This window comes from Alligator sinensis, unplaced genomic scaffold, assembly GCF_000455745.1.
Source record: "Alligator sinensis unplaced genomic scaffold, ASM45574v1 scaffold646_1, whole genome shotgun sequence".
NCBI lineage: Eukaryota > Metazoa > Chordata > Crocodylia > Alligatoridae > Alligator > Alligator sinensis.
In genome coordinates, this window is record NW_005842642.1 from 694,579 (window position 1) to 710,297 (window position 15,719).

At 46.0% G+C, this 15,719-nt stretch overlaps 1 protein-coding gene across 5 annotated transcripts in view; it reads left to right on the forward strand.

Annotated features, from left to right (window-relative positions):
• The window catches only part of LOC102381587 (synaptotagmin-like protein 2), a 61,142-nt gene that overhangs the window by 17,150 nt on the left and 28,273 nt on the right, over nucleotides 1–15,719 (forward strand). For 3 of the 5 annotated variants that reach the window (XM_025215383.1, XM_025215382.1, XM_025215381.1), the window contains exons 2-3: nucleotides 6,147–6,775; nucleotides 12,057–12,205. In XM_025215383.1, the coding sequence (XP_025071168.1) occupies nucleotides 6,675–6,775; nucleotides 12,057–12,205 (250 nt within the window). In that variant the 5' untranslated portion in view covers nucleotides 6,147–6,674. Of the gene's footprint in view, nucleotides 1–5,031; nucleotides 5,844–6,146; nucleotides 6,776–12,056; nucleotides 12,206–15,719 lie in introns of those variants that run through there. The other 2 variants (XM_025215380.1, XM_006033575.3) reach the window with 2 other exon arrangements.

Sequence of the window (15,719 nt, forward strand, 5' to 3'; positions counted from 1 at the left end):
CCAGCCCCTATTGGAGAGTGACCTTTATATTGGTTTTCAAGTTATATTGATATAAAGATGGCTCCTTCTAAGGGAACGACTCATCAGAAAGAGATTGGGGTTTATTTCTTTTCTTCTGGTAAAAGCCGGTTGCCTGTACCACGTACCTTAGCAATTCTATGACTCTGTGAATCATGATTTATGATTCTCCTTTGAAGAGTGTCACTGATGTGAGTACTTCTGTTTTGAAGCATAATGCTATTAGATTTTGGTCCTGGCCTACACTATCTTAATCAGTGGTGGTGCAAGCACTGAGAAGTGCTTGCATGTTGCCGACTGGAAGGAGGTATGCTAAAGACAGGGATGACCAGAGCGGTGGGCGAGAGTGTCTTCAGGGTGGCTTCACTGCCTCATTTCTAGGTTTGATATGTGTGGACTGGGAGTGGGAATGGCTGGGTGGGACATGCTTCTTGGCAGCACTCTCAAGAGTACCATCAAAGTGGTATAGACATATCCTCTGCTACTTTGTGCCAGCATGTGGGCTAGGACTGGTGGTCTCTCCAGTGTGCTGCAATGTTTCTCTTACAATGAACAGACAAATAGGGCCAATACTATCTACTGCTGGTTTTGTTGTGTGTAAGATGGATAGAGATTATTTGGTTAGACTGAGATGTTTCCATTTCTCAATCGGATTAGTATAGGAAAGAATGCGTGTTTAGTTCTGTGTCCCGTTTTGGTCCCTCAGTGATGTGGTCCAGATTGGAATTACCCTTTGTTGATCCAACTCATAGTGTGAGTATTTAGCCAGCATTAGCATTAGCTGCTGTTGAAATGGGATGTTTCTGCCAGCTTTGCAGATTAAGGTTTCTAATTTGGTTGTATTTCTCTTTTATATGCATAGCATCACCCAGTAAATGGAAACTACTTAGCCTGTGTTGTTAGTCTATGCACATACCAGTGTCAATGAAGAAGACGTGCAGGATTCAGAAACAGGATGTGCACTGGGAGGTTAGATCTGAGCCTGGTGTGCCCTGCAGATAATGTAAGGTCAATCAGTGTTAAGTGGTTAACAGTGAGTGTCTTATTCTAGCATCATTCATCTGTATGGTTCATTTTTTGGCTTACTTAAGAAGTCTAGGGGCACAATTATGCCTTGAGCAAGAGTTGAGTTAAATCTGCTGGAGGTAAAAAGAAAAGTGCAGGGCACATAAGAAGGCAGGTCCCTCAGTTGTCAGCTCTCCAAGAGGAACTGTGGTTTCATGCATCACTGTGCTATCAAGTATTTCATTTTCACAAGATAAATCACTTTGAGGAAGATTTATATGTTAAAAAAAAAAAAGCCTCCCCTGTAAAGAAAAAGTAAAATGGCTTGGCAGGAGGGGATAAACTAATTTAAAGCACAGCCTTGTGACACTTTCTCATGCATAGTCCTTACTCCTGCAAGATGTTCTGTTTGTCATCAGTCAGGCTGTTTATCTTAGGAAGGGTTACTGCATTGTATATGTAAAGTTGTTCTTTACAGGTGTGGCTATTTGCAGTACAACTCTTGTTCAAACCATTGAATAACCTGGTAATTTGAAGTTAGAATGGATCATCCAAGTTTGGACTATATGAGATCCAAGTGAACCTTGGCATGGCATTCTGGGTTACAGATAGATTTCCTTATGAGCCGCAGTTACTTATTAGCCCTCTAGATATGAAAACGCTTCGGAGAAGCTTGGCATTTTCTTTGGCTCTCAATTTTTTACCTTGTGCTTTTTGCTGAGGCTTGGGATATACCCCAGACATCCTTTTGGCACCAAAACATCCCAAAACGTCCTCTTGGCACCACTTACTATAGGAAAACAGGAGGTCTCCTTTGGGAAACTTCAGCAATTACTGATTTGGGATCAGATCCTCTGGTCTACACGGGCCCAAATCCAGAGCTGTGCCCGTTTAGTTGTCTTTTCTGTGATAGGGTTCTCTCTGGAGGAGACTATCATAGTAACTGTATATAAAAGATCTGCTTGGATACCCAAAACTAAATCCTTTTTCCTTTTATGTGCCTAAGTGGCACACGTTCAGTCTCATAACTGCAGATTTTAGCACTGGTGAATGGCTCGGTTCAGCTCTGGGTGCACAAGTCTGCACCCACCCACTGAGCGTGCTCGGGGCGGTTCATGGTAAGAAAAAGAACTTGCAAGACTCAGTCCCCTGGGCCCTTTCATCATCCCAGGATTTTAAAAGCCTTCCCCATGTTTTTCCTTAGTGAAGAAGTGTGCATGGGCAGCCCAGGGACTGAACCAGTGCTTCATGCCCCTCCTGTGACCTTGGTATAGATGTGGGTGTGGTGATCTGTGGGAGCTGTTTGTGTTTTATCTGCTTTAAAGCTATCTGCTTTATAGCACCGGGACATATTCCACCCACCAATAGCTCAGCACCTCTCAAGACACCCTACGTGGTCCACTCTTTCAAAATCCTTTGACTTTTCCTTATTCAGTGGCACAAAGAATAGTCGGCACAAACACCAATCAATCATCACCTCATCTCTGCCCCTATAGTCAGTCAACCAGGATTTAACCGGCCGCACCATTATTGGGCACTTCTCAACCATTTTCAAACTGGACAGGGTCACTGTGCCTCACACCTATACCAGTGGGGCCTTCGCAATGACAACATAATGCCCTTGTAGACAAATTCGAACCATATCCCATGTTGTTGACTCGTGTCCAGTTTTATGCTACCTGGTGGCCTTCAAGTTCTTCACACTGGTGATGATTTCACCTTAAGATGGCTGAAACAATATGCTGAAACCACATATGCTAAATAAATAAATATAGCTATGAACACTTATTCTATACCTGTCACTGTGTTGGCTGAGCTATTCATAAACTAGCCTTTGAAAGGAGAGAGGATTACTCTCAGCATAACAAAGAAAACCAGTGTGGTATTCACTTAAGGGCAAGAACAAATGAAAGCTGTGACTTCTTTTAAGAAAGGTTGCAGAGACCGCCATGTATTACACAGCGCTCTGGCCCTGCCCAATAATCCCCTGCATATGTCCGTTGGGTTTTATCCCTGTTTACTGCTGTGCCACCAGGTCCTAATAAACAGTCTATTTTATCTCTCTTGCTTTTGTCTTGACATACTGTGATGACTAAGTGCAGGGTTTTCCCGTTTCAATCCCGAGACCAAGCACTGAGGTGTGGTAAGGTGCAGAGCAAACATCGAGAAACGCGTAGGCTAAAGGTGAAGCTTTTATTCAGATCCCAGTGTATACAGCAGGCAGGCATGCAAATAATGGTGAACTCCATTGACTTCATCAGAGCTGGATCAGTGGGTCGGCAGCGCTGAAGACAGCTCTCCAAACAGCAGGTGGAGAGTTCTCACGCAACAAAAACACTTTCCCACAGCAAATGCTTCAAGTAGTTTGATGTTTAACACGATTTCACAAAGAAGGGAGTTGGTGGTTTGGTGCCTTTGTTGTTCTCAGCTTTTGCTTTCTTCTTTCCTTACGCACTAATGAAACCATTGCAGTAAAATGCAATTGCTAGAGAGTAAACGGGACATTTTGAAAATAAGTTTTGGGGGGGGGGGTTCTTCCTTTTTGGTACTTTGTAACTTAGGAGGTTGATGAATATATAGGAACCATTTCTGGTGAGATTGCCTGAAGTACTTTTGGCACAAACTGCAGGTTTTGTTAAGAATAAATAAGTAAAAGTTCTGGCAAGGCAGATATTAATAGAAATATTGCCAGAGACATTAGTTTAAATCCAGGCATGTCCCAGAAATGTCTGTAAACCCATCATTGAAGCATTATGATTGTGCCTGACAGCCAGAAGGGAAAACAGCCTGGAAACCAAACTGAAATTGCAGGGTAAAGTTTCATTCTAAGCTGAATGCAAATTTATACAGTAGATGGAATAAAAAGTGGGTATTTTCTAGGGGTGCACCGACAGATTTTTTTAAGCTGATACTGATGGCCAATTTTTAACGAGCCATATTGGCTGATACTGATATGATAGCTGATATGCAGCCCAGCAGCGTGGAGACCAGCATCAGGCTGGTAAGTCTTTTGGGGGGGAATGGGTGGGGGGAGAGAAGGGGCATGGGGGGCAGATTGAAGCCCCCATGGTGACGGAGGGAGTGGGACTGGGGCAAGGGCAGGCTGCCCAGCTGGGGTGGGGCACTGCGGGCTGGGGCTGGGTTAGCACTGGGCTCTTCCCAGCGAGGGGCTGGACCAGGCTGCACCCCAGAATTTGCTGTAGCCCCCCCCAGCGCCACCATTGCCCGCCCCAAGTGCAGCTTGGCCCAGCCCTAGGAGACATGCACATGACGAGCAGTGCAACAGCTCTAAGAGTTTGCCAGAATGAGCTTGGCACCACCTCAGCCCACAGCAGCAGCTCTCTCTGCCCTGTGTGCAGATCCACCCCCTCCATGTCCTGGGCTGTGTGCAGTGGCAGGAGTCACCACCCCCTCCCTGCGCCCACCGGATGAGCCACTCATGGCACTGTCCTGTGCCCTGCCCCAGTTGGGCAGTGCCTGCCCCAACCCCGGGGGCCTCAATCTGCCCCCCATTGCCCCTTCCTCCCACTCCTTCCCCACAACAGACTTACTAGCCCGACTCTGGTCTCCGTGCTGCCAGGCGGTGCTCCTGGCTGTGTGCATGCTGCAGCTATGCACATGCACGCAGCATTTATTGACCACATTATTGGCCACACAAGCCCAAAAAAGCCAGTTCTCAATTTTCCTTATATCAGTGCCGATCTGATATGAGACCAATGTATCGGTGCACCTCTAGTAGTTTAATAATTATTTCAGTTTTAACTACTTGCTTAATAACACGCAATAATATTGACAAATAACACAGATTTTTTTCCTAATTATTTTAGACTGACAAAAATAACTTTTCTAAAAATGGCAATCCTGACTATAAAACATCCCACATAAGTCCTCCCAAAATAAAGTTGAACTTAAAATTCTGGCACATTTAACTATAATATGCCTTGGGTTCATTTTATTTACCTTTGCGGTTTGATCCTTCAAGTTGCTTTTTCTTAAGCTTTTCTTTGTAACACAGAAGTTTCAAAACTGCTTTTCAATAAAACTTGCTACACTCCCACAATCACCTGACTCCAGTTGCTGATGCTTTAAGAAAGCCAACAAATGTCACAAGGCTCTCAATTGAATTACAGGCATTGGCAACACTCATCTCTCATTCCACGTGGTTTTGTGAGCTAGGTGTTGGCAGACAAACTACTTACCCGGGTTAGAGCAGAGCTTGCCGCGCTTTACACAGGTGTACGCAGCAGGTGGGTTTGTGCTGTAAGTAAAACCCACTGATGATCCTTCCCATTATCTGGAAGCCTTTTATCTCTTCTGTAAGCTTCCATCTGGGAGAGACTACAGGGAACTCATTCTACAGGCCATTGGGATTGTATTTAGGTACATCTGGGTGTGAGGTAGCACCACAAAGGGATAACCCGAGCTAGTTCTGCACACCCTAGCTCTGGTATGGGAAGCTGCGCAGCCACGTCAATGCAGTGCTAAGTGCAGACTACTTAGCTCCGTTCTTGGCAGAGAATGCTTAAATCGTCTGCTGTGGAGGGAAGGGGGCACGCTTCAACGGAGCAGCATATGGCCTGCTCTCCCTGTCCGTATACCACTGACTCCTGGTTTTTCTTGATCCCTGCTAGACCACAGAAGTATGGAACAGCCTATTGTTTGAATGGCAAATGTAGCTGCAGCACTAGGAGACATGCACATGACGAGCAGTGCAACAGCTCTAAGAGTTTGACAGATCAACTGCAATTGCATGTTGCTGCTTGGAGTGTAGATGTCCACATGCTGTATAAGGGACAAGTGTCACTAGCTTCATTTTACAGGTGGGAAAATGGAGGCGAAGAACAGCTGTGTAGCTTGTGGGGGGAGGGGGGGATGGACGTTCTTCCCTTTTATCTGCTTTTATAAATTGTGTGTTGGGGCAGCTGTGTATCTGCTCCCATCCAGCTGACTAAAAAAATATTGTTTCCTACTTAAGCTGCTGCCGTGTCAAGAGGTGTAGGAGACCTGGGGAAAAAGGAGGACAGCTTGCTTTGGAACTTGTGCTTAAACACCCCCAATGTACACATTCACTTACCATATGTCATGTTTATCTAAAAAGGCATCTTGATGCTATTTCTTTGCAGGAGTGACTGAGCTGCACGCAGGCTGACTTTTTTTTTTTTTTTTTTTGAGCAAGACACGTACCAGAGGTGCTGGCGGTCGATGTTTGTAACTTTAGGGTTTGTCCTTCATCCCTGCTGCTGCAGCTGAAGCCCGTGGCAAACTCGCTCCTCTCTATATTTGGATACTTGATTGACACTGGCTCAAGAATGCCGTGACTGTGAACAAGGAAAGCGAAGAAACACACTTCTGCCTGAAAGATTTTTTTTTTTTTTTCCCCTGGCACAAGCAGGCATGCTACACAGGAAACCGTGTCAGAGAAGAGCTGATTAGTGCCTGAAAGTACAAGTCCAGACCTTAGCACAGCTTCCATCCTCGCCATGGGGGTGTGAAGTGTGCGGTGTTTTATTTTTTTTCTTTTGGAGCTCTAATACTGTTCAGCAGACGGACGCTGTCTGCATCGGAGGCTGCTCATGGCATGCTCACAGTCTAGTCTGAATTAGCTTTGGGTCTCCCACTGCTTCAGCTGGTTGAACAGCAGTATAGAGAAGATGTTGGACCTAAGCTTTCTGACAGAGGAGGAATATGAGAAGCTCATGAAGGTGCTGCAGAGAGATGCAGAGCTGAAGAAAAAGGACAGTGATCGTGTCAGGTAAGAAAGACTGGGTGTTCACAGATACTGAGATCATTGGGGAAGGGGTCCTCAAACTAGGATGCATGTTTTGCATATAGTTTTGTGTGTGTGAATGCATGTGTGTGGGTCTGAGGAGCAGAAGGTGGCAGTGGCCTTTTCCCTTTACCTCCAGAGCTGGAAGAGTCCTTCCATCTCCTCCCTTGCATTTTCAGTCACTCTTGCAGCTGCTTTCCTTCAGGAGAGCTGGGTGTGACTCCCTGAATTTGTCCACACCTCTTGGCGGATTAGGGGATCGGTGTCGTTCGATGGGGGTTGCCCCCTCCCTGGACTTGCTTCTGCTTCACCACTTGTTATCCAGGGGCGGGGGCAGAGCCAAGAAGAGAGCTTGTCTCACTTGTACCCCAGCTTCAAGATGGTTCATCCTTGTTCATTTAGTTCTCGCTGCTCCGTAGTGGGTCTTCATGCTGCCATCAGGTTGTTCTGGGTTTGTAGTGAGCAGGAGGCTAAGCGTGCTGGGCCAGGCTGTGAGCTGATGTCATTCGGCATAGGTCAGCTGAAGCCAATGGAGCGAAGCCAGCGGAGGACATGACCCTTGACTTTTTGCTGAACCAGAAAAGACTGAGCCCATTGTCTGGGCCCATACTCGCTGTGCAGCACTTCTACAGCAGTCCTGAGGGGGCTCATGTCCAGCCCTCGGGTTACAAGAAGAGGGCTATAGAGATCAGCTAGCCAAGAGCTACTGGTGGTTGGGGTGTGAGTTTGGGAAGACCCAGATCCTTATCTCTGGTGAAGCCAACGCTGGGATACATTTAATGTTAGTAAGCTTTTCAGGAAGATGCATAGTTTTGGTTTCAAGGTGTGATCCATTCTGAGCAATAACTCTGGTGGAAGAAGCTAACTCAAGTCAATGTGATCGCAGCGGATGATTCGTACTATTGTCAGTAAGATCAAAATGTGTTCCTTAGTTTTTAGGTACCATAAATTACCTCTGGTGCAGCACTGGGACACGGTATTGTTATCCACCGTGTGCCCTCACGGGTGAGGACCAACAAAGTTTCCTCCACCCAGGGGAAGGGTGTGGGGCCCAGTTGGAAGGGCATGCTCTCCCTTTTTCCCACCAAATGTGCTGCCTCTTGGTCTCCCAAGTGTGCAGGGGCCATGTGGGAACTGAGGAATCGCCCACTTTGCCATGTTTTTCTCAGGACCTCACTAAAAGCAGGACAACGCCCCCCTGCAAAGCCCTCTCTGGGGGCTCAGCTGGCTGTGCTGAGAGCAGGGGCTAGGAGGGAGTTTGTAATACTGACAGAAGCACAATATCCCATGCCAGCTTGCCAGAAAGCAAAGTCTGCAATCTGTACCCGGTGCCCCTGCCCCGAGGCAGCCCAAATGTAACACTAATGAGTGTGCAGCATATCTGCTGGCAGCTACAAAGGCTCCAGAAGTTGTGCTGCAAAATCCTACATTGCTCCTCAGACCCACACAGGAAGCTGCCCCCTTTGTACCCTCTGGCACCCTCAGCCTTTCCAGGGTGTTGGAAATCCTTTCCCAGAATTGCACTGAGCTCTGCAAAGGCAGGACCAGCGAACAGAGATCTAACTCAGCAAGTTTTTGTGCAAAAACAAAATCACTGGAGCAGAGTTAAAGGTACAGGTCAGCGAACAAGACACTTATTAGCCTGGGTGCCAAAAAAGAAAAACCAGCCATGGGCGTGCCAGGGCCAGTTACAGTAAGAGAAGCCGTGCTCAGGAAGGAGAGCTAACTGTTTGCATGCTGTATTTGGTTTGGTGCAGTGACCCAGAGGAAAGCTACTGTCTGCAGGAAATGTCTAAGGGGCAGATTGATACTTCTGGCAGCTTAATGTGTTTCAGTAGGGTTACATCAAGGCTGTGTCTGGTTCCAGAGTTCAGGGAAGGAATGAAAGAAATCCACAAAAGTACCGAAAATAGACAAATCCTGCTGAAGCCACCTAAGCATACCTGGCAGGTGTCACCTATTTGGGTTTGCATTAACAACTGAATATCCGTGTTCAGCATGTGTTCTGTGTTTCCCAGCCCAGCTAATGCAGGGAGCCACCTTCATTGTCATGCTGAACCTAGGGATTTCACAGGGCAACCTCTGGAGCCTTTGTAGCTGCAGGCAGATACACTGCACATTCAGTAGCCTGGGGAAAGGCAAAGCCCCTGAGATAAATAGGATTTTTTTCTACCAGTCCCCTTTGCAGCTGCCGAGGGAATGGCTTCCAGTTTCCACAGAGCTCTGTCGGCTTCAGCAGAGTCACTGGCCCAGGAGTCACTTACTTGCAGGGAGTAATTGGGAAAGTGCATGCAGTGAACATATTGGTGTGCATCCCCTCAAAGCCTGCAAATTGGTGGGTTCACAAGAGCTCATTTGTGTTTCATGAGCCCTAAACTGCAAAGGGAGATTCTCCTTTAGCTCAGATGCAGCAGCAGAAGCTTATGGATTCTACCCCCAGTGTTTCCCGAAATTTCCTAGTGGCCACAGTGCGCAGCATTGTGGCTACCTAAAATGGCTGGATGCCCATAGGCTTTTCACATTGCATAGGGCTTTCATTGAGTATCTTCCTGGAAATACTGGATTTAGACACCCAGTGCCTCTGTGGGGTACAAATATATTCAGAGACTTTACTGCCTCCATTCCTCATCTTCCAAACAAGGATAGGAAGTGTTTGCTTACACTTGAGAAGGATTGGCTTGGGCAGAACTTGGAGTAAAGCCCAGAACCAAACTCTCAAGTGGAAGAGTTGACCCAGTCACTCTTGTATGAGAAAATCCATGTTTGCGTATCAGCGGGTGGTGGACTCAGCATGGAAAGTCCAAGACAGATTTCCTACATGAGGCAGGATGTTACCAAGGCAGAATATGTCTGGATGATCAAATGCCTCAAGTAACCCATTTAAGATGGATTCATATTCATTCCTGATGAGAATTCATGGGGACTCGCCCTTGGCCAAACCTGCTATTTGTGTTTGGCTTGACAGATGAGCAGGGTCCCCGGGCTGACCACCCAGGCTGCCTTCTAGTTTCCCTATCCTTAGGTGTAGATGAGCACAAATCAGATGAGCTGAACCATTGCTAATGTTTGTGCCTGCGATTCATTCACAGACGCAAAAAAAGAGGCTGGACTCAGGCTTGGTTGAAAATGTGGGCAGCTGCATGGAACTGGATTGCTATCAAGGCTCTGCAAGGCCTTACTGGACCAGTCATTGCTCTAAACTGGCTTGTCATGAGCAGGCTTTAAAATTTGCTTTCCCACCCACCTCCTGGACATCCCCTTGAGCAAAGAGAGCAGCTTCCCAAGGCAGAAACAGCGCCCAGAGTTCTCCTTTCTATTTAAGCCTTTTTAATTTTGTCAGATGGGATTGGAATAAGATGTTTGGTGCAAACTCAACATAATTTCCTTACAAGTACGTGACCTATGCTCCTACATTCAGGCATTCTTTAATGCCTGTTCATTAGCATATGTCATGACATTGCTTTCAATTGCTCCTCATAATATGACCATTATGCTCTGACTGTTTGGAAAACAAATTCAGCTACAGTCCTGGAAGATAGCTATGCAATCTCCAGCAAAAATGAAACAAAATGAACAGATTTTTAGTCTACTTTATTTATTCAGATATCAACAACATTCCTCCCCCTCCCCCTCCGCCCCCTGAAAATACCTTAAAGAAACTACGTGTTAAAACTACGTACGGAAGTGTTGCAATCTGGCCGATATAAGGCCAGATTCTGTGTCACTTTACTTGCACTGTGCCCTTGCTGCTCGGTCCTATGGAAATGAATGCTATTATGCAAGAAAAGGCACTATTAGGTGTGGGTAAAGTTGCTCTGTGCTGGATGCCAGCTGGAGCTGTCCATTTGCTCTTCCTTATGCTAAGCTGCCCGGCTGCCTCCAGAGCCTTTATAAGAGTGCACTAGGTATTTCCCAAGGGGAGATAGGTTTATGTAGCCCTTGACTGATACCACTAACCATTGACCGCATTGGGGTACCACTGAGTCATAGAATATCTATACCAGTCAGTAAAATACTAGAGGTGAGAGAGGAGACGCACAAGCTAATACTAGCAGGAAGTCTGAATGCACTGTACCTTTCCATTTGGGTTGGTCTAATAAAAGATATCATATTCACCCAAGGAACCTTGTCTGCCTGTACCTTTCCTCGAATTGCAATTTCAGCTCCATTCACCATCTAACATTGGTGAAGCTGAGTCAGTAACTGAAAGGGAGACCACAGGTTTGGTGCATGCTGCAGGAGGCAGCGTCAGTGATTCGGAGGATGGCAGTCTTCCCTCTGAGTCAGAACAGACCCAGCGCCTCAGCTCAACAGGTGGACACATCCTCTTTCTGGAGGAGCCTGTGCTTCAGCTGGTTTGTAACACCCAGTTCTTGGTGTCTAGCAGTTACCATATTCATGATGCAGTGACATATTTGGGAAGAGGATGATGTTTTAGCTCAGCATATGTCTGCACCATTTCCACAGTGCTCCCAAGGAGCACCACTTTCAAACAAACCCAGTCCATCCATTCCCACCCGGTACGTGCCACTCCCAAAAATGAGGCAACAAAGCCGCCTTAAAAGGGTAACTTCTCACTGCTGCTCTCAAGCACGCTGGAGACAGCAGTGGGAGGAGGCACCCCAGGGTGGCATCACTGCCTTGTTTCTGGGAATGGTGTGTGTGGAGTGGAAGAGCATGCTTGAGAGCACTGCAAAAGCAGTGCAGACATCCCTTCGTCTTGCCTAACTTTCATCTTCAGTAATTACATGCAGCCCACCTGACTCTTCCTCCATTTTAATGGTAAATGGTATTTGCCTTTACTTCTTATCCTTAACTGTTAAATCAACCCACTGTGCTCTATCCCAGAAGTCACTGAAGAGATTCCTACCTCTCTGAAATGTTGGGAGAATATTTGTAAAGACTTGTAATATCTTAATATTAAAGGCACTACAGAGATACTAAGTGTTATTAATTTAAGCAGGCTTATATACACCTCAACAGACAGCTGTGTCGGTGTGTTTTGTGTGTAGATGTATCTATTTAACCCCATGTTAGTCCAATGATACCTTGATTAAACTCGGTCTCCCTGGCTTTCTCAGACAGTATTTGAAAGCAGTGTGTTGTGTGAGACTTTCCAAAGTCCTCATGAGATCTGTCAACTGGATTCTCCTAGGACTTCTAGTTTGTGCCATAAAAATACATTGAGATAGGTTTTATTTTGTTTTTTTCTCCACCTCTTGCCTTTTTTTTTTTGCATATAACCTATTTGTCTTTTTCTCCCTAGACGATTGCAAGGCTCTATCCATGATGAAAAGAAGAAGTTTGTGACGGGTGAATGGTTTTATGAAGTGAAGGCAAAGCGTTTTCAAGAGGAGCTAGAGGGGCCAGATTTGCTTCGAGCATCAATTAGAAGGAAAAAGGGCAAACTAGAAAGTAAGTATAATGCAGAGCAATGTAAAGCCACCTGGACCCAACAGGTGAGACTCAGTCACTGGTCCTCCATGTTGAGCCCGTCTGGGCAGTAGGCTTTGTATTTGCATTCTAACAGGGCTATGCTAAGCTCTCTGGCCAGCATTGGAGATTATAACTGAGGCAACGTTAGGTGAAATTCAACCAGGTGCAAAGGACCAGTGCAAGACCTATGCACCAATTAAGTTCACTTGACCCCTGTTTTAAAGACATAGCTGGGAGCAAGTGGCACGTAGTGCCTGGTTTGTTTTCCCTGCACTGGATTGACATGTGCCATAAAAATTGGAGCCAAAACAAAACGGATTCAGACGCTGAATCAATAGGAGATAAATTTAGCTACAGTGCAGCTGGCATGGCTTCACCAGACATGGCAAGTGGCTCTGGCCTGAAAGCTTCCAAAGTGCATTCCCTCTGCTGAGGAGTGACCTGGGTTCACTGTACTGTACTGCCCTTGCTATACAGATGAAGGAGTTTAAGGGCACCATTTCTCTGTTTCTCTCCCACTTCATCATGTCTTCTTGTTAAGTGATGCATCTGCTAAGGCAGGCGTGTGGCGTGCAGGAGATTGGGGAGAGGACAAGCAGCACAGTGGCGATAGGGGGGGAAGCAATGCAGCAAACTGGGCCAGCAGCACAGGGCTGGGAGCGGAAAGCAGAGCAACAGACCAAACAGGGAAAGGGGATCGGAGTGGCACTTGGAGAGAGTGTGGGGCTAATATGTGGTGCATTTGCCAGAAAGGTTGGCTCCCGTTGTGCCAAGGCATGACTATTGCTATTGCAGCAGCTCCTGAGATCCCAGCTGAGATGAGCACCCAGTGGTCCCATGTGCTGTATTTGCAGCAAGGAAGAGTCTCTGCCTTGAAGAGCATACAAGTTAAATCTACTGGAACAGCTGGTGAATGTGTTGCTTTCAGATAAATTACTCTGTCCACCTCCCTACACAGAGGGGACAGAGTCCCAGTGGTTCCTGGCTCAGAGGAGAGAGTGCTGCTTCTTTAGCACCAGCTCATTGTACCCTGTTGCTCTTGTGCAGGTGCTTAGCAGGGCTGGGGGCTGGCCTGGATGTGACCACCACTCCCGACAGTACAGTCCTGCAGGGAACTCTTTCAGGAGCCAGACTGTCAATGGGCAAGAAGGGAACTGAGAAGAGAGATAAGTGTATGGCTTCTTCCTTTGATCTGGTCCTTCCTTCTTGAGTCTGCTCTCCCGGTCACTCTGCTAGGAGGAAGGAGGATGCAAACCTAGTGCCTTCAGCAGAAGACTGACAAAACAATGCAGCAAGTTTAATCCTGTACAAGGAAATAACTCCAGCAGAGGTGGGACAATGTAGTTTCAAAGTGCAAAATGTCTGACTAGTGCCAAAGCTAGGTGCCATGGCAAGGGTGTGTCTGGGGCCTTGGCTTAGTGCCATGCAGCATGCAGGATGCGCTGTGCTTGATTTGACACGCAGCTGAAATCCGTGGTTGTTTGTGGAACACAACTAATGTGACTTGACTGCGAAGGGCCCTGAAGAGAAGAGAGCAGCTCTTTATGAGAGGGGCAGGGCTGCATGATGAGTGCAAATGTAACCAGCTGGAATTGGCACTTCTGACTGAACATTTGTGGAAATAGCAGCGGGGATGATTCACATCCAGTCCTGGACATAAATAGCAGGCAGTTCCGGCTCTGCAGAAATGCCGCAGGACTGGATGCCACTCTTGCACAATCTCCAGATTGATTATTTTGTGGTGGAGGGAAATCACAGCTGTGCAGACATGCTGAGGTAGTTCCCAGCTCTCAAGCTGTGGTCATGATGGGCAGCTCTAACCAAAGTGTACCAAGGACTCTACAGTTATAATTGCTCTTGATGCTGCATCAGGTGACCTGCCAGTCTGCCTTTGCTAATTTACTTCACTTCATATCCATCTTCCCTTCTGCCCATTCATCTTGGTGCTCCTTTACTAAACTCATCTGTGTTTCCTCCTTCAGACTCTCTAAAAGTGCAGGCTGTGCTTTTCTGTACTCATCAACCTGGATCTCTCACACTGAGTCCCTTTCCTTCTCAAAAGCCCCAGTTCAGCAAAGCGCTTAAGTGTGCTTTTAAAGCAATGCAACTTAAGCATGTATCCAAAGTTAAGCACATGGAAAATTACTTTGAATTAGGACCTTGCACTATTTTAATTTCTCTCTTAACTTAACCGTCACTCGGTTGATGTAGTTTGGAATAGATCACCGATGCTGGTGGGTTTGTATTAAAGAACTGGTCCTCTGTGTTATATGAAGCACCTTTTATACTTGATCTTCAATGGGGGGTTTCACTGAACTCAGGTTACAGAGTTGCTGCAATAATGCAGGAGCAACTCATATTATTTTTCCAGGTTAAAAGTGTAAACAGATTTTTGGTGGGGAGTGGGGCATGGAGAGCTATTTCCTTGGGTTTTATTTAAGAGCTGGGGATTAAATGCACTGTTGTATTTTATAAAACTTCTGGAAACTTAAAAAATGACAATCCCTTTCCAACACAACTGAGTTGCAGCCTTGGTGGTGCCCACTCTGGAATGCGGCTTTTTTTCTAGGATCTGCAACAGTGTCAATAAGTTTAAAAAATATTTACAGAGAGGCAGGAGTTTCAGCAGGCCCTGTGTCATTGTGATGGGGAAAGGTCAAGTACAGGGCCTCTTTTTTGTGTGCTGGCTAAGAGCCAGCATTGAATTTCAGTCTTTAGCTTTTTGCCTCGTGAGCGACCCTGACATCATTAGCAAACAGCCCAGGTCAGGAGATGAGCAGCCACAGGCAGAAATGTTTAAAGTCCTGTTTTGTTCAGACTTAACTCTTAGGGTTGTGATTTGGATCTAGGGGAAGTAATAGACGTATTTTTTCAGGTTAACCTCTTAAAAAAAAAATCCCTCTAAAAATGTGTCTTTGAATGTGTATTTTGGACAGCTGGAAAAATATTTGTTTAAAAAGGCCCTGACAAATGTTGTTAACCTTATTATTATCTAAGGTTGTGGTTAAACTTTACCTTGGTCTTCCTTCTCCCATTCTTCCTTTTCTTTTCTTTCCCCTGATTCTCTCAATCTTTCTCTAAAGACTGATTTTAAAATCAGTAGCAGAACATCTATGTGGCTATTACTTTCAAATAGATTTTTCCCCGTTACCTTCTCATTGACATATTCTCAGCTTTGGGTAGTGGTCAGATGTCAGGCACTGAAGCAATTCTTTTTATCAAAGACTTCTGTTATTTGCCAAATGCTGATATTCCCTTGCTGGTAACTGGAAACAAACATGTTTCCTTAACATATAAGTGGAGCATATGTTCTCTTGATGATTCCCTTGATAAAGATCAGAATTATACTGGTGTCCCTCAGAGAAGAGTTTGGCCCGCGCAGGTAGGAATTACTAGCATCTTTCAAAATGGGGCATACTACATGGCCCCGAGTCTAAAATTAGTGAGACAAGGGCTTCTGATCACTGTCTTGTCAAAATGTTACCCTTTCCCT